The sequence below is a fragment of the Bubalus kerabau genome, chromosome 4 (assembly GCF_029407905.1).
Source record: "Bubalus kerabau isolate K-KA32 ecotype Philippines breed swamp buffalo chromosome 4, PCC_UOA_SB_1v2, whole genome shotgun sequence".
NCBI classification, from domain to species: Eukaryota; Metazoa; Chordata; class Mammalia; order Artiodactyla; family Bovidae; genus Bubalus; species Bubalus kerabau.
In genome coordinates, this window is record NC_073627.1 from 82,092,576 (window position 1) to 82,111,393 (window position 18,818).

Consider the following 18,818-nt stretch of genomic DNA (forward strand, 5'->3'; position numbering starts at 1 on the left):
GTAAACTATAAAATCTTCGCTGCTAACTCCTTTCGCTAACTTTACGGAGCCCGTCTTTGAGCAAAGGGATAGAGCAAGAAGGCCCCTCCCCTCCTCTCGCCGGCCTCGTGCGTTTACGTAATCGTATTTCGAAAACGCCAAGACGTACCTACGGTGTCCCACGAGGAAATGCTAGTGCTGCAACTTGTTCCGCCCGCGTGGAAGATGGCGCTTAATGCGTCAACCATCCCTGCTGCCCGGTTCCTTCCTTACGGGGGCGGGGCCCAGAGAGGATGGGTGTTTAGGAAGTGTGTGGTTTTGTTTTTCCCGCCCTTTCTGTCCTCCCTTTGCTCTCGCTATATTCGCGGAGGGTGAACGAGCAAAGATCGGAAAAAATTTAACCAGGAGAAGAGTACAAGGCGAGAAACGACCGTGGCGTGAAGCCAGTTCGGGAACGCGACGCTCACGGGGGCGGGGCAGGGGCGGGGCCAGAGCTGCGGGGGCGGGGCTGCGGTTGCGGTCCATTTGCCCGCGGCTGCTGCGACGGCGAAGCAGCAGGCGGTGGCGAGTGGGTGAGTGAGAAGCCGGCGTGTAGGTGGCTGTTTGGGCTTCGGTTGCGGGGATCGGGCAGGGCGGCGGCGGCGGAGGCTCTCCCCAGGGCTCGGCTCCGCGGGTCTTCTCTTTACTCCTTTCTCCCCGGACCGAAAGCGGGCATCGGGTTTTCCAGCCCGGCGACTAGTGGAGTTGCCTGCATCCGGGCCCCGGACTTTCCGGCAGCCGGGGCGCAGAGATGGGGCATAGGGTTCCGTCTCCTTTTCTGCTTTCCCGCCCGCAGTCCCCGAGCTGGCTCATTCCCGAGGTCCTGGCGTGAGATCCGAAGAGATCGATCCGTCGGATCCCTGTGCCGCAGGCTCGAGGGGAAGGAGCCTCGGGCACCAAGAGGCCTGGCCCGGGGAAGGCCAGAGAGCTGGCGGCGCGCGGCTGCTCCGGACCGAGTCAGGGTCCGAGAGAGGAAGAAGCGGGATGGGGTGGGCTGGGATCAAACTACTGGCTTACAGAATTGTCTGGGTTTCGAGGTTGCTAAGGATTGCTGATGCCCTGGAATTTGGTGCAGCAGTTCTAGACTGGGTTTTGCTCCCGTTCTGTGGTTCATGACCTGTTTACTTCTCTTCTCCGAGATTGCACAGACTTAAAGGAAGTGACCATTATGATTTGGGCATCACTTGACTAATGGCATCAGTTGCAGAAAGAAGTGCCGTGATTAACGCGTCTGCTTTGACCACACAGTGTCTGACTGGCCCTGGTGATCTCCACCAGGCTTCTGTATTCAGGAGACTGGGAGGTCATGCACTTGCCCCAGTGAGGTGGCCCTTTCCGAAACAATGGAGATTGTTAGGCTTTAGTGAAAACAGTCTGACTGTGGCCAGTGGATAAATTCCGATTCAGACTGTTCTCATCTTGTGATCCAAAGCAAAGGGGGTCAATCCATCTGTTACTTTAATTTGTACAAAGAGCTTGGAAAATACTGTTATATCTTACTGATGATCTTAGACGTTGGAAAACTTTTAACACGATTGGAAGGTCACAGAAGCAGGAATGTAATGTATGGGAAATTAATAGCCTGGAGTCAGAATACTTGAAATACAATGGTGTTATGTGACACAGATAGTATTGCCGGCACCTTGTCAGTCTAGGAAAGCCCTGAATCCGTTGGAAACTAACATCATGATGAATGTACTCTATAAAACAAAAACGAGAGAAGTAGGTGATGGATTGTGCACTAGGCCAGCAGTAACCTGCCCCAGGGAACAATTACATAGGAGCTAAAGGGTTTTTTCCCCCCACCTTATAAAGTTAATAAAATAGTGTCATTTTGTTGTTGTTGTTGTTGTTTTCTGGCTCTGTTACCAATCCAAATTAATTTTCAGAGAAAGAAAAAAACAAAGACTCCTATTTTTCAAGACTGCCCTTGGGCTCTGTTTTAATTAAGTAATTCTAAGGAGTAGTGGGTTAGCCTGCCTATTTGAGAAACTGGAGCTGTGAGAGATGGTCAGATAGGGCTATGGTGAACTACACCTCTGAGTCTTGGAAAGTGTTGCAAAGTCTTTTTTATCTGGCATTACAGGGAGTTTAGTGTCAATAAAATCTGTCTGGGCAGGTCCTATTTTGGAAGTTGGGCTATTTTATTAGGATCCTGCTTCTCTTAGGGCTGTGTGTGTGTGTGTGTGTGCGTGCGCGTTCCGTCACTCAGTTGTGTCTGACACTGTGACCCATGGACTATATAGCCCGCCAGGCTCCTCTCTCCATGGAATTTACCAGACTAGAATACTGGAGTGGGTTGCCATTTCTCCCTCCAGGGAGTCTTTCCAACCCAGGGATTGAACCCAAGTCTCTTTGAGTCTCCTGCATTGCCAGATTCTTTACACCTCGCCATCTGGGAAGCCCTCTCTCAGGATTGTGAAGTCATTCGGTCATGTCCGACTCTTTGTGACCCCGTGGACTGTAGACTACTAGGCTCTTCAGTCCATGGAATTTTCCTGGCAAGGGTATTGGAGTGGGTTGCCATTTCCTTCTCCAGGGCATCTTCCTGCCCCAGGGATCGAACCCAGGTCTCCCGCATTGCAGGCAGATGCTTTACAGTCTGAATGACCAGGAAAGCCCCCTCTTTTAGGATTGGGAGGTAATAAACAGAAAGCATGGTTATGAGAAATGTGGGCCTAATGATGGTTGAGTTCTTATTTACAACAGCTGCTGCTGCTGCTGCTAAGTCGCTTCAGTCGTGTCCGACTCTGTGCGACCCCATAGACGGCAGCCCACCAGGCTTCTCTGTCCCTGGGATTCTCCAGGCAAGAACACTGGAGTGGGTTGCCGTTTCCTTCTCCAATGCATGAAAGTGAAAAGTAAAAGTGAAGTCGCTCAGTCGTGTGTGACTCTTCGCAACCCCATAGACTGCAGCCTACCAGGCTCCTCTGCCCATGGGATTTTCCAGGCAAGAGTCCTGGAGTGGGGTGCCAAAGGGCCAACCAACTTTCTAAATATCAATCAGAGAAGAGATGACTGATTTTTAGCAGAGGTTTAAAAAAAGCAAAACTTTAAAACTTCCCCTGTGCTAACAGTTTTAACGTGTGGTAATTAATCTTTATGTCTGCATGTGTTGGATTATTTTCAGCAAGTTCATTGGGTACACCCTCATGAACCCCGTTCTTTGTTTACAGGAGTGTGGCAAGCCACTGTGTCACCCAATTTGGATCCTGGCTTACCTCAAAACTCTTGTTTCATAACTGTCTGGTGTAGCCAGCACTACATGTAAAAAGATACATTGATGAAAGACTCTTGATTTCGAGCCATTTCTGTATATATGGATTTTCTTTGCCAAAGATGATGACTTTAACTGTTAGTACATTCATTTTACTGCTCTGTTAACTATACTTCTCTATGACTTTAATTTCTTAAGTTATTTCTTCTAGTAGGATTTAAAGCTAAACAATTCAACATAATCTTCATCCTTTATTTTCTTTCTGATGATACTAGCAGTAAGATTGAACATAGTTGCTGCTGCTGCCAAGTCGCGTCAGTCGTGTGCGACTCTGTGCGACCCCATAGACGGCAGCCCACCAGGCTCCCCCGTCCCTGGGATTCTCCAGGCAAAAACACTGGAGTGGGTTGCCGTTTCCTTCTCCAATGCATGAAAGTGAAAAGTGAAAGGGAAGTCGCTCAGACGTGTCCAACTCTTAGCGACCCCATGGACTGTAGCCCACCAGGCTCCTCCGTCCATGGGATTTTCCAGGCAAGGGTACTGGAGTGGGTTGCCGTTGCCTTCTCCGTTGAACATAGTTAGTAGCCTATAATAGAACAGTTTTCACAATTAGGTAAAAGGTTGTGCTATAATCTAACCAGATTTTGTTCCAGGGCTCAATTCCACTTAAGAAGTGTTTTTTATTTTCAATACAATGATGAAATGTTTGAGTGGCAGTATTACCTTTATGATTATTCACCTTTTTATCCAAAAAGAAAGAACAAAAGAATATGTTACAGTATACTGATATGGGTATGTGTTTACTTAATGCATCTCCTTGGCCTCTAAAGTTTGCTGTTATTAATTATCTTAGCATCATTAAATTTTCTATTCATATTATATTCTGGTATTCTGTCATTGTAAAGTATTTAACTTGTATCTGTAACAATGGATTTTTTTTTTTTCCCAACTGAGTCATGTGGGCTGCAGGATCTTAGTTCCCTGACCAGGGATTGAACCCACACTCCCTGCTTTGGGAGCTTGGTGTCCTAACCACTGAACCACCAAGGAAGTCCCAACAGTGGATATTTTAAGCAAGCTATACAACTTATACTTAGTGTAGTCTCTAAAGTCTATTAAATTGAGACAGAATATTTAAAACTGTGAATATTTCCTAAATGAATTTCTAAAATAAAAAATACGCAAGAACTGTCTTTGTGTTAAACCATTTCTGCACATACTTAGAGTAAGGCATTTTGCCAAACGCTGTATATCCATTCTTAACATCATGATAAAAGTGCTCATACAACACTCTAAAATTAGAGTATTTTATTTTTTGCTTTTCATCAGTCTCTGAGCTCTCCTGACAAGGTGTAGATGAAGTTCTTTATTTTAAGTAAAATGGTTTACTTTGACATGAATTTAGTTATAGATCAAATGTTATTTCTAAAGCAATCATACAGGCAAAGATAGATGTATCTAGCTCACCTATTAACTACTATCCTTTACCATTATAATGAATAGATTCCACAATTTTAGACTTGCCTAAATGAAATTGTCACTGAATACGCATAGGTATTAAATTTTAATATTAGGCAGGAATGATTCATTTTGCATTCGACCTCATTGAATGTGGTATGAGTGGATTCATTGGTAGATTCATGTGGTAGAGTGATTCATTGGAGTGGGTTAAGATGTAAAAATGGCACCCACTCCAGTACTCTTGCCAGGAGAACCCCATGGACGGAGGAGCCTGGTGGGCTACAGTCCATGGGGTCACAAAGGGTTGGACACGACTGAGCAACTTCACTTTCACTTTTCACTTTCATGCATTGGAGAAGGCAATGGCACCCCACTCCAGTACTCTTGCCTGGAAAATCCCATGGATGGAGGAGCTTGGTAGGCTGCAGTCCATGGGGTGGCTAAGAGTCGGACACGACTGAGTGACTTCACTTTCACTTTTCACTTTCATGCATTGGAGAAGGAAATGGCAACCCACTCCAGTGTTCTTGCCTGGAGAATCCCAGGGACAGGGGAGCCTGGTGGGCTGCCGTCTGTGGAGTTGCACAGAGTCAGACATGACTGAAGTGACTTGGCAGCAGCAGCAAGATGTCGAAGAGACCTGGATTCTAGTGCAGCTCAGTGACCTTGGGCAGTTCACTCTTCTCTGTTTCTCAGTAGATTGAAAGGGCCCATCCAACCAGTTAGTCCTCTACATGTTTTAAATAATTAAAGGTTTTTTACTTCAGCCATTTAGTATAGAAGCTTCTTTGTAATGATAAAATGCCACACTGCTTTCTTGAATAGCATATTAAATATATTTCCTATTTCTTAAACAGCATATTAAATATACTTAACCTCATTTTAAACACCTGTATTTGGCTTTAATACCCTTGATGCCGAAAGAGTATGTTGAGAATAATCGTGTGCATCATGTTGCCTCATTTTCTCATATGGTTCCAGATTGTTGTGGTCTTATAATCTTTTGTCTTTCTTTTCTCTCCCCCCTCCCATCCCCCACTTCTTAGCAGCTTCTAAGGCTTTCTACTGCCAGGTATGGACTGCCATAACAAAGTACCACAAACTGGGTGATGTAAAAATGTATCCTGCCTCAATTCTGAAAGCTAGAAGCCCAAAATAAGTGGTTGGCAGAGGCATGCTCCTCTAAAGACTCCAGGAAAGAATCTCTCTTTGCCTCTGTTTAGCTTCTCATAGTTACCAGCACACATACCTTGGCTTGCAGCCACATCACTCCAGTTTATCTTCATCTTCACATGGCCCTGTTTCTGTCTGCTTGTCTCCAAAGCTTTCTCTCCTTGTCAGGACACCAGCCATTGTATTAGGACCATCCTGATCCAATATCACCTCATCCTAACTTGATTACACTTATTTCTAAATAAGATCGCAGGGGGTTAGGACTTGAACATCTATTTGGGGTGGGGAAGGACACAGTTCAGCCCACAACAGGGGCCATGGTCTCTAGGTGAGCCCTCCCTTTCCCAGTTGGCTTCTCTTTAATTCCTATGGTTCAGGAACCAAATACCCAATCATATTAGACTTGCAAATAGGCTGGCTATTTAGAAACAGTGAGGATCTATTTAATGAGCTTTAGTATATAATATTGCATATTACTCTTCAAAGGCTTTTTTTAAGGTCATTATTTTGGGTTTCTAAGTGTGTATCCTGATTATAAGTGGTAATTTACTACTGTGTATCATGCAATTATCATCATATCCACAAACACTTAATGTGCACCTGCCATGCATAGCAGGAGACATGCTTTCACATGTTTTTGACTGGAGAGGAGAAAACCACATATGTCTAAATCTTTAAGAATTTTTTTTTTACCTTAGAGTGCACTTTTTTTGTTGTTGTTGTTAATTTTTTTGAAGTATAGTTGATTTACAGTGTTGCATTTCTGTTGTACAGCACATGCATATATCCACTGTTCACGTTATTTTCCCAGATAGGTCATTGCAGAGTATTGAGAAGAGTTTCCCGTGTTATACAGCAGGTCCTTATTAGTTATCCATTTTAAACAGAGTAGTGTATATATGTCAGTGGGCTTCCCAGGTGGCTCAATGTTAAAGAATCTGCCTACCAACGCAGGAGATGTGAGTTTGATCCCTGGGTTGGGAAGATCCCCTGGAGGAGGAAATGGCAACCCACTCCAGTATTCTTCCCTGGAGAATCCCATGGACAGAGGAGCCTGGCGGGCTACAGTCCATGGGATCACAAAGAGATGGACATGACTGAGTATGTGCACACGTGTAGATATCAATACCAACAATTGCGTTTTTGATGGATGACTTTTATTTTTTTTGTTTTTTGTTTTTTGATGGATGACTTTTAAAATCACTGAACTTGATCACTGGTTTTGTATGTCATTGTCCAGATATCCCTGGAGCTTTCAGATAATGTGACAGTTGGGATGCAGTGATGTCGGCCCTCTGTCCACCACCATCTCCAGCAGTTGCCAAGACAGAGATTGCTTTAAGTGGTGAATCTCCTTTATTAGCAGCGACCTTCGCTTACTGGGACAATATTCTTGGTCCCAGAGTAAGGCACATCTGGGCTCCAAAGACAGAACAGGTTCTTCTCAGCGACGGAGAAATAACTTTTCTTGCCAACCATACCCTCAACGGAGAAATCCTTCGAAACGCAGAGAGTGGGGCAATAGACGTGAAGTTCTTTGTTTTATCTGAGAAAGGAGTAATTATTGTTTCGTTAATCTTCGACGGAAACTGGAATGGGGATAGAAGCACCTATGGACTATCGATTATACTTCCCCAGACAGAGCTGAGCTTCTACCTTCCACTTCACAGAGTGTGTGTGGATAGATTAACTCACATTATCCGGAAAGGGAGGATATGGATGCATAAGGTGAGTGGGTTTGGAACTTATTAAGCATGCTAACCTAGCCACTGACAGTTTACCTTCCAATACATTTATGTCTGGCTTCCCAGGTGGCTCAGTGGTAAGAATCTGCCTGCGAATGCAAGAGACTGGATTCATTCCCTAGTTGGGGAGGATCTCCTGGAGAAGGAAATGGCAACCCACTCCAGTATTCCTGGCAAATTCCATGTTCAGAGGAGCCTCTCAGGCTACAGTCCATGAGGTCACGAAGAATCAGACACAACTGAGTGGGCACGCATGCACATTTATATCTAATTTTTAGAAATTATGTACAGTTAACTTCAAACAGGAACTATTATTTGCTTCTACCATATTAGGTACAAATCAATCTAGGCTGGTATTTGTAGTCTTTTAACCCTGGAAGGTAGGAGATGATAGCTCCACATTGTAAACAGAAAACCAAAGCTTAGAGAAATTAAGAAACATAAGCTTCAGAGTCTGGATCTTGCGAAGCATTTGACTCTGAAAGCTTATTTTTGCATTGCATGACCCTGTCTTTCACTTACTGTGTATAGTATAAGCAGTTTAGGACAATTGTTTCATAGCCTTTGCCCATATAACCTTTGGTCCCTTTAAGTTCTTTGCCAAGTTCGCAAATTTTTTAAATGAAGAAGTTGGACCAAATGGTATTCAGAAAATATTCCTTTCGATTTTGTGACTTGATCTAGAGGAAATTATTGTTATCACCTAAATCCTATAGTTTAATAAATAGTGATATTTATATTTCCATATACTGTAATTCTGGCACATGAGAAGAACAAATTTCATTCTTTCTGCTTAGTTTGATACTAACATGGAAATCCACTAAAGCATTACTGATTTTTGTAAGGCTTTTGCCAGATAGTAGGGGAAAGTAATATCTTTTAAAAGAAGAGTTTTTTTTAAAAGTATGTTTGCAGGCGTACCTCCTTAATGCTCATGTTTATAAAAATCATTTAAAATCTAGCTCGGTATTCCCTAGATTCATCTTGATCTTATCCAGTTTGAAAAGTACAAATCATTAGTTTCTTTTGTGAAACTTTGCAGATGTTAGTTACACTGACTGTTTTTCTGTCAAATTATATTTTTAACTGCCAACAAGAAGGGTGTTATTTTATTTCATATTGTCTATGAGAGCATGGATTTGTTGGGTGCTTTCCACCCACCCCTCTTTTTTGGACCCTAAAGTGGAAAGTATTTTCCCATGAACTAAATTACCCAGGAAGATGTCTGCCATTTAACTGTATTGTGGAAAATAAACAAGTATCTAAAGGTTGTGGTTTATTAATTTTAATGAATTTTCTCTTGCTCAGGAGAGGCAAGAAAATGTCCAGAAAATCGTCTTGGAAGGCACAGAGAGAATGGAAGATCAGGTAAGGCGCAGATTTCCCATCCCCGGACACGGCCAGACCCACCACTAAGGGCTGCGTAAAGCTAAGGGGCGCTTCTGTTAAACTGCCCTGGTGGCTCAGATGGCAAAGAGTCTGCCTGCAATGCAGAAGACCCAGGTTCAATCCCTGGGTTGAGAGGATTCCCTGCAGACATTATTAGTTTGACAGAGCGAGCCTGAACGCGAACAGAACCTTCATGGAGATAAATGGAATAAACTGGATGAAAACTTCCATATCTTAGACCTGAAGAGTTAAATAAATAAATGATAATAAGAACTGAATCTACAAATTAATCTTTTGCTACCTTTTTTCAATTTGCATAGGATAAGTTTTAGACAAGTTGCGCATAATAAAAGTTTTAAGTGCTATATATTATTTTTTTTAAGGTATTACTTCTTAAACATTTCCACAGAAGTAGTTGTAGCAGGAGAGTGAGTACCCCTAAGATATCTGGGAGTACACACACAGGTCTAGGCATAATATTTCTTTGAAGTCTCATTTGTATCTTTAAAACTCTTGCAAATTTTTTTTTATTGAAGGATAATTGCTTTACAGTCTTGTGGCAGTCTCTGCTGAACAACAACATGAATCAGGCATCAGTTTATATATATATCTCCCATCCCCATCCCAATGCACCCTTCTAGGTCGTCACAGAGCACCAGGGTAGGCTCCCCGTGTTACACAGCAGCTTCCCACTACTTATCTATTTTACACACTATAATGTATGTCTATGTCAATGCTCCTTTCTCAATTTAAACCTCATGCAGTTTACATTTTATTCTGTGATATATCTATTTGTTTTAATATTACAGTTTGCCATTAGTATTCTTTATCTTCTTACCATCCTGGCTTCTGGTGGTATCAAGTCTCCAAGAAAACATGCCATGTTTATCCCATGGCTTTGAACATCCTTGGGGAACAGGCACCAGGGTTTGAGAAGCATGATTGCAAGGGTATGACTTCCCTCATGGAAACTAATTACAAAGCCTTTCAACCTAGGGCAGAGATTTTCTGAAGGAAGATCTCCCCACAGAGAAAGTGTCCTCTGCTTTTACTCTCATCGCCCCTGGCCACCCTCATTGCTCCTCTGGAAACTCCAGTGTAAACAAGCCTTCTCTCTGGTTCTCTTTGGGATGCCTGAGACAAACAGTATTTTAAACAATAACTTTTTCTAGAAATTTGTCAGGATATAGGAACATAAACAAGGCAAATACAAAATGCTATAAAATGATCCTTACAAAATTTATGTTTGTACTTTTGTAAATAATATTTACAAAAGTCAGAAGGAGGCACATACGGAGAAAGGTCTAAGACTGAACAAGAAAATATTTCCCTTTACTCACAGAAGCCCGGCTTTCCTTGCTAGGCAGTAAGAAGTGTGCCCAGGAACGGGGTGACTTTCACCAACCTCTAGATGTACCTTCTAGTTATGGAGGAACTAGTAGAGTTATGTCAACATAATGAAATTTAGAACCCAGTAAAATTCTGCGTTTTCTGGGGGTTTTTCAAACCAGAAGTCTGTGCTTATAAAGTTAACAGCTATTAATGTTACGGTTTATTTCTCTTTTAAGCTCTCTTCTTAAAAATGTTATCCTCCCCTTTCTGTGTCAGGAGTAAATTATACTTGGGCTTCCCTGGTGGCTCAGACAGTAAAGAATCCACCTGCAATGCGGGAAAACTGGGTTCGATCCCTGGGTTGGGAAGATCCCCTGGAGGAGGGCATGACAACCCACTCCAGTATTCTTGCCTAAAGAATCCCCATGGACAGAGGAGCCTGGCAGGCTACAGTCCATGGGGTCACAAAGAGTGGGACATGACTGAGTGACTAAGCACACTCATACTTGAATAAACAGGAGGTTTTGAAAGGGGAACCGCTTTCCTGCTGAGAAATTTAAGACATTTTAGAGCCTCTTCTTTGTTCAGCCATCTAGTATTTGTTGTTGTTAAGCTTCAGTGAGGATCTCCATTTGCTTATGATGATAAATGTCTGAGATGCTGTGTATAAATAGTATATATGCCTACACCATGGGGTCGAAAAGAGTCAGACACGACTGATCGACTGGACTGAACTGAAAGGGAAGGTGTGTGTTCAGTTGCTCAGTCGTGTCCCACTCTTTGCGACCTCATGGACTGTAGCCTGCCAGGCTCCTCTGTCCATGGGGATTCTCCAGGCAAGAATACTGGAGTGGGTTGCCTTGCCCTCCTGCAGGAGATCTTCCCAACCCAGGGATCAAACCCAGGTCTCCCTCATTGCAGGCGAATTCTTTACCATCTGAGCCGCAAGGGAAGCCCAAGAAGACTAGAGTGGGTAGCCTATCCCTTCTCCAGGCATAATCCCAACCCAGGAATTGAACCGGGGTCTCCTGCATTGCAGGTGGATTCTCTACCAGCTCAACTACCAAGGAAGCCCCAAAGGGACGGTATTCTCCCATAATTATCCTTTCTGAGAAGGAGTTGCCTGATAATTGAGTTCTTGCAAATCTCACATCATGTGGTTGCAGTGACTTTATTTTGAGCAATAAATACTGTTTGACAATGATATATAGTCTAAAACAAGTTTAATCATGCTAGTTTTAGTTGCTTGTAGCTGTCATATGGTAAAATTGTTTTACAAGGAAGCAAATTTAACACAACTTCAATCATTAGTCTTTTTGAATTGCATGTGTTGATTGTTGTAATTATAAACTGACATTTAAAAAATTAAAAAGCAAAAACAATGAAGGTTTTGTATTCATAGGTTACTACAGGATCAAATTTTTTTTATAATAAAACATCCTGAGAGATACAAGGGGGCCTATGACTTAGGATACCATTTCCAGAGGCAGCATCACATTTAAATTCTAAAGCAACTTAACATGATATGGGGCTCTGAAAACTAAGTTAAGTCACTGAAGAAAAGGACGGTCCTAGGAATGCAGAGTTTCTACTTCAAATATGCATGTAAGGAGTATGAGTTCAGTTCAGTCGCTCAGTCATGTCTGACTCTTTGCGACCCCATGGACTGCAGCATGCTGTCCAGCACTAACTCCCAGAGCTTGCTCAAACTCATGTCCATCGAGTCGGTGATGCCATCCAACCATCTCATCCTCTGTCGTCCCCTTCTCCTCCTGCCTTCAATCTTTTCCAGTGAGTCAGCTCTTCATATCAGTTGGCCAAAGTATTGGAGTTTCAGCTTCAACATCAGTCCTTCCAATGAATATTCAGGACTGATTTCCTTTAGGATGGACTGGTTGGATCTCCTTACAGTCCAAGGGACACTCAAGAGTCTTCTCCAACACCACAGTTCAAAAGCATCAGTTCTTTGGTGCTCAGCTTTCTTTATAGTCTAACTCTCACCTCCATACATGACTACTGGAAAAATGATAGTTTTGACTAGACCAACCTTTGTATGCAAAGTGATGTCTCTGCTTTTTAATATGTTGTTAGGTTGGTCATAACTTTTCTTCCAAGGAGCAAGCATCTTTTAATTTCATGGCTGCAGTCACCATCTGCAGTGATTTGGAAGCCCAAGAAAATAAAGTCTGTCACTATTTCCATTGTTTCCCCATCTGTTTACCATGAAGTGATGGGACCAGATGCCATGATCTTAGTTTTCTGAATGTTGAGTTTTAAGCCAACTTTTTCACTCTCCTCTTTCACTTTCATCAAGAGGTTCTTTAGTTCTTCTTCGCTTTCTGCCATAAGGATGGTGTTATTTCTGTATCTGAAGTTATTGATATTTCTCCCGGCAATCTTAATTCAAGCTTATGCTTCATCCAGCCCGTCATTTTGCATGATGTACTCTGCATATAAATTAAATAAGCAGGGTGACAATATACAGTCTTGATGTACTCCTTTCCTGATTTGGAACCAGTCTGTTGTTCCATGTACAGTTCTAACTGTTGCTTCTTGACCCACATACAAATTTCTCAGGAGGCAGTCAGGTGGTCTGATATTCCCGTCTCTTTAAGACTTACCACAGTTTGTTGTGATCCACACAGTCAGAGGCTTTGGCATAGTCAGTGAAGCAGAAGTAGATATTTTTCTGGAACTCTCTTGCTTTTTCTATGATCCAATGGATGGTGGCCATTTGATCTCTGGTTCCTCTGCCTTTTCTAAATCCAGCTTGAACATCTGGCAGTTCACGGTTCATGTACTGTTGAAGCCTGGCTTGGAGAATGTTGAGCATTGCTTTGCTAGCATGTGAGATGCGTAATTGTGCAATAGTTTGAACATTCTTTGGCATTGCGTTGCTTTGGGATTGGAATGAAAACTGACCTTTTCTAGTCCTGTGGCCACTGCTGAGTTTTCCAAAGTTGCTCGCATATCAAGTGCAGCACTCAGAGGATCATCTTTTAGGATTTGAAATAGCTCAACTGGAACTCCATCACTGTGGGAAAGACTAGATACCTCTTCAAGAAAATTAGAGATACCAAGGGAACATTTCATGCAAAGATGGCCACAATAAACAGAATAGTATGGACCTAATAGAAGCAGAAGATATTAAGAAGAGGTGGCAAACTGTACCAAAAAGATCTTCATGTCGAAGATCTTTTTAGTTCTTCTGTGTATTCTTGCCACCTCTTCTTCCCATTCTCTGGTTTTCCTCTGTTTCTTTGCATTGATCACTTAGGCAAGTCTTCTTATCTCTCCTTGCTATTCTTTGGAAAGCTGCATTCAAATGGGTATATCTTTCCTTTTCTCCGTTGCCTTTTGCTTCTCTTCTTATCTCAGCTGTTTGTAAGGCCTCATCAGACAACCATTTTGCCTTTTTGCATTTCTTTTTCTTGAGGATGGTCTTGATCACTGCCTCCTGTACAGTGTCATGAACCTCCATCCGTAGTTCTTCAGGCACTCTATCAGATCTAATCCCTTGAATTTATTTATTTCCACTGTATAATCGTAAGGGATTTGATTTAGGTCATATCTGAATAGTCTAGTGGTTTTCCCTACTTTCTTCAATTTAATGTAAGGAGTTTAAATATCAGAGAAGGCAATGGCACCTCACTCCAGTACTCTTGCCTGGAAAATCCCATGGACGGAGGAGCCTGGTGGGCTGCATCCATGAGGTCACTAAGAGTCAGACACAACTGAGCGACTTCACTTTGACTTTTCACTTTCATGCATTGGAGAAGGAACGGCAACCCACTCCAGTATTCTTGCCTGGAGAATCCCGGGGATGGCGGAGCCTGGTGGGCTGCCTTCTATGGGGTCGCACAGAGTCGGACACGACTGAAGCGACTTAGCAGCAGCAGCAGCAGCAGTTTAAATATAATCATTTCCTGAAATGTGAATGAGGGGATAAGTTTTGTTCTTAGATTGATCTTAATACATGATTTTAAAAACATGTTTAGCTAAAAATTGATAGACCTATGACAGTTTCATCTGCCTCTTTAGAGGTTTGTGATTTCAGCTTGGGCCAAACATGTTGGGGTCACAGTGGCCGTGAATGCATGCGGGAGCCACCCGTACTTGAGGCGCTTCACACGTGCGGTGTTCTCTATTGAGTTTTCAACTTCCTTCTATAAACTGCAGATTTTAAAATTACATTTTTGAGATGTAAGCAGTCATAGTATTATCTTGAAAGAACACTAAAGGAAATTTGTCTTCTTTGTTGATTCTTAAAAATACATGCTATGACTTTGATTTGGGTAGATTATACCTTATTATGAATACAGAGATTGAGTATTGACTCAAGCTTTACTACTGAGTTTTCTACTGAGAATTTTAAAGCCTTTTTACGCTTGTCTTTCCCCATTTTTAATATAAAATGCATCAATGACCTTTGATTAGCAAGAGTTCTTATTTCTCACAATAAAATTGCAAAGGAGAGTCTTTGTAAATTTGGTGTGGTGATTTAATTATTGCATGTAAATGATAAACCAATGATTCCATTCTGACTAAAGAAAATTATTCCTGGAAGAATGAAAAGGAGTTTTAAATAGCATCTAAATCTTTGAGAAATAGAAAGGTTTTGGAATAGACACTGTTTGAGGCTGTATTTGAATATGTGTGCTCAGTTGCTCAGTCGTGTCCAACTCTGCAACCCCATGGACTGTAGCCCACCAGGCTCCTCTGTCCATGGAATTCTCCAGGCAGGAATACTGGGAGGGGTTGTTATTTCCTCCTCCAGTGTTTGAATAAATTATCAAGTATTTATGTGTTCAGATCAGATCAGATCACATCAGTCGCTCAGTCGTGTCCAATTCTTTGCGACCCCATGAATCGCAGCACGCCAGGCCTCCCTGTCCATCACCAACTCCCGGAGTTCACTGAGACTCACATCCATCGAGTCAGTGATGCCATCCAGCCATCTGTCGTCCCCTTCTCCTCCTGCCCCCAATCCCTCCCAGCATCAGAGTCTTTTCCAATGAGTCAACTCTTCCCATGAGGTGTGTTAAAAGGTGTTATTCTTTGCTTTCAGTTTTTGATTTGTTATCGCCAACTTCATCCTATAGTTTGTAATTTTCTTCACCTCATTTTACCTTTTTATGCAGGGTCAGAGTATTATTCCAATGCTTACTGGAGAAGTCATTCCTGTAATGGAACTGCTTTCATCTATGAAATCGCACAGTGTTCCTGAAGAAATAGATGTAAGTTCTCAGTTGTCATGTTAAATCGGAGCAATGGTACCGTTTATTAATTCCCCTAAGTTATATTACTATTACGTATATTAGTAATGTTCTAATTTTAGTAGTACAAATTTTTATCAGACATATCATTCATATGAATTATGAGCCACTTTAACAAACACATTTAGAATTCTGAATTTAATGGCCAAGCAGAGACCTTTTGGTTAGTAATAGCAGTTATGACAAATTTAGTTAAATTCTCCACTCGTGTATTTCCTAGAAGTATGAGAATTTCAGACCTTAGAGAGTCAATCAGTGTTCGGTGCAGTACTTGTAACAAAGCCGTGTACAGATCACTAGCTCTGATGGACGTTCCCCTATCTTCACTAGTGTGATTTCCTTAATCACCCATTTGTTGAGGACATTAGGAATTACACACTATAGATGTGAAGAGAACTCTTCAGGCAACTCATTTAGCAGCTTCCCGACTTTGTAATTAAGATTTGTTGCCTGATTGTGACAGCTCAGAAGAGGAAGTAGTTCTTGTAAAAATGGTTACTTAACCTGTCTCCCCAGCTTTCGCACCACTTGTTCTGCAAGTTTATATTGGTGACACAGATTGTTTTATGGGGATTTGTGATGCTCAGAAATGAGGGCAATGTGTCGCGTTGAACCTAGACTTCAGAGAACTTATGTATTAAAATTGTGATTTCAGTGTTTTGTTAACAGCCAGAATATTCTTTTTTTTCCTTTTGGTGCATTTTAGATAGCTGACACAGTTCTCAATGATGACGATATTGGTGACAGTTGCCATGAAGGCTTTCTTCTCAAGTAAGAATTTTGTTTCTTTTCATAAAAGCTGGATGAAGCAGATGCAGATCTTATGCTCACCTGTGACAAGATTGGGAAGGAAAATAATAAGAGAATGCCTAACTAGATTATTCTAGGGTCAGCAATGCATGATTGAATTATTGCTTAGCTTTGTGTTGCTTCTTTACTTGTTATTTACCTATGATGCATTTGATGTGACTCTTCTTAATATTTAAAGAAGCTGAGTTTCCCATAGTGTTTAGATAAGAATTCTTGGACCCTTGTCTGGTTCTGGTTTCTTGTTTTTCTTCTCATTAAAGCTGAAACAAAGAACCCTTTCTAATTAAGTTGTGTTATAGATGGACGTACTTAGGCCTAGAAAAGACAATTTTCATATTTGTACTGATCCTTTCCTTGTTACAGTAGATTTTAGAATGTGAGCTCTAAAATCAGGCATCCTGGCTTACTGCTGTGTAACCCTGAGCAAGCTACAGGAGCTCTCCATGCCTGCATTTCCTCATCTATAAAATGGGATAATATTACCTACTTCATAGGAGTGTTGTAAGATTGAGTGAGATGACATTAGGCATTTAAAACAGTGCATGGCACATATGGGCACATAATAATAGCAAATAGCTAACATTTTCTGTTTATTTATTCTAAGAAAAATGATAATAACAATGGCCAGTGTTTATTGAGTACCTGCATATTAGACCCCTAAGTGCCCTGCCTGCATTTATAATCTCATCTTCTACTTGAGTGTTTCTTTACAATTACCGATTATCATGAAATTTTGTTTTAAAAAATGAGGAATGAAAGGATAAAGTACTTGCTTTTATGTCTACAGTCTTCTCCTTTAGGTTCATGATGGGGTCTTAAGGGTATGTGTTTAACCTCAAAGCCTTACATGGCTTGAATCAGAAGCTCTTTAGTCCTGATTTTGCTCAGTGTCAGCCATTCATGAGGTTATTTTTAGCCCCATTTGACTTTAAGCAAACCACTTTAACCTCTTTGTACCTCAATTTCTTCCACTATAAAACTGTGATATTTTACTAACTGCATTGTTTTAAGGTTCAGATAGAATCTGTGAAAGGCATGTGGTGGAAAATGCAGAGCACTATAGAAATAAAAGATGGCCTTATGATCAGAACTTTGATGTTCATCATTTAAAGCTATTCAGAGTTTTTTGAAGTTCACTTGTCTTTTTTTTTTTTAGTTTGTGAAATTATTTTACAGTCAACATTTTTTTAATCTTTTTTTTTTTCCAATTCGCAGTGCTATCAGCTCACACCTGCAAACTTGTGGCTGCTCTGTTGTAGTAGGTAGCAGTGCAGAGAAAGTAAATAAGGTAATTTAGTTTGTAATCCAGCAAATAATCTGATTTTTTAATGCTGCTAACATACGTGGATTGTAATTTAAAGGTTAGGTTGCAGTCAAGATGATCTTATCATTTTAGGAGGCAATGTAATCTGACCAAATTACTGGGACACCCTATGGCAAAAATAAGTTTAAACTATCTGAAATGGAAGTCATTTATCAATTTCATCATGATAATTTATAAATACTAGTCTCAGTATTGTATAAATGGTTTTGAGAATATTTTAAAATCAGATGTTTTTAAAAATACTTGTCTTCTCTTTGCTGATGTTATCGTTAATGTATATGAAGATGGCCATGTTCTTTTGGTACTAATTCCAAGGAAATGGAATCTCATCATTCATCTTGATTTCATTACCTTGCTTTTGCCTCTAAATCTTTTCCTTTTAGGAACCTATTGCTAATAAGTGGTCATTGGAGGTTGTATGGCAACATTTGTGACCGCCTCCTTTAGTACTGTATGAGTTAAAAAAGAATTCATGAACCTTTCCAAGTATTAGGTAGTAAACTAAGGGATTTTGTACTTTTCTTCACTGATCAGTAATTAGAAAGAGATAAGTATATGTATCTTATCAATTTAAGCAAACCTAATTTTTCAGGTTTTACACAAGAAGTATGTTAGGAATGATTATTTGCTTGACAAATAATTTCATTATTTTTTTTCTGTGATAAGCTTCCCTGTAGACTTACCCAACCCTTGATTTACCAAGATTATATTTCTGGTATAACCATTTATGACAGATTAACTTACCTGTTATTATATCTAGTGGCTTATTATTATTTCTGCTGCCCCAAAAGGTAGCTTTCAGTTCATGTCCTGCAGAGCTTTCAGATTCCTTAGGACCTTCCCAGTTGCTTCTTGGGGAGAAAAAGCCTCGATGGTTGAGGTTCTGTATTTTGCAAACATTTTTCTTATCTACCATCCTCTTTTCGCTTAATAGCTTCTCTTTTATCTTTTTAATTTGAGGAAAAAAAGGTTGCCACCATTAATTTAAAAAGCACTATTTTAACGTAAAAATTCTGAATATAACCTGAATTCTGAGATAGTTACATGGCTTTTTATTTTTTCCTAATAGATCT

General features: G+C 41.1%; 1 protein-coding gene across 3 annotated transcripts in view; it reads left to right on the forward strand.

Annotated features, from left to right (window-relative positions):
- The first annotated feature begins 268 nt into the window (after positions 1-268).
- C9orf72 (C9orf72-SMCR8 complex subunit) overlaps positions 269-18,818 on the forward strand; it is a 40,198-nt gene continuing 21,648 nt past the window's right edge. The window contains exons 1-6 of one of the 3 annotated variants that reach the window (XM_055577831.1): positions 269-287; positions 7,110-7,597; positions 8,923-8,982; positions 15,477-15,572; positions 16,318-16,382; positions 17,637-17,709. In XM_055577831.1, the coding sequence (XP_055433806.1) occupies positions 7,154-7,597; positions 8,923-8,982; positions 15,477-15,572; positions 16,318-16,382; positions 17,637-17,709 (738 nt within the window). In that variant the 5' untranslated portion in view covers positions 269-287; positions 7,110-7,153. Of the gene's footprint in view, positions 288-440; positions 552-7,109; positions 7,598-8,922; positions 8,983-15,476; positions 15,573-16,317; positions 16,383-17,636; positions 17,710-18,818 lie in introns of those variants that run through there. The other 2 variants (XM_055577829.1, XM_055577830.1) reach the window with 2 other exon arrangements.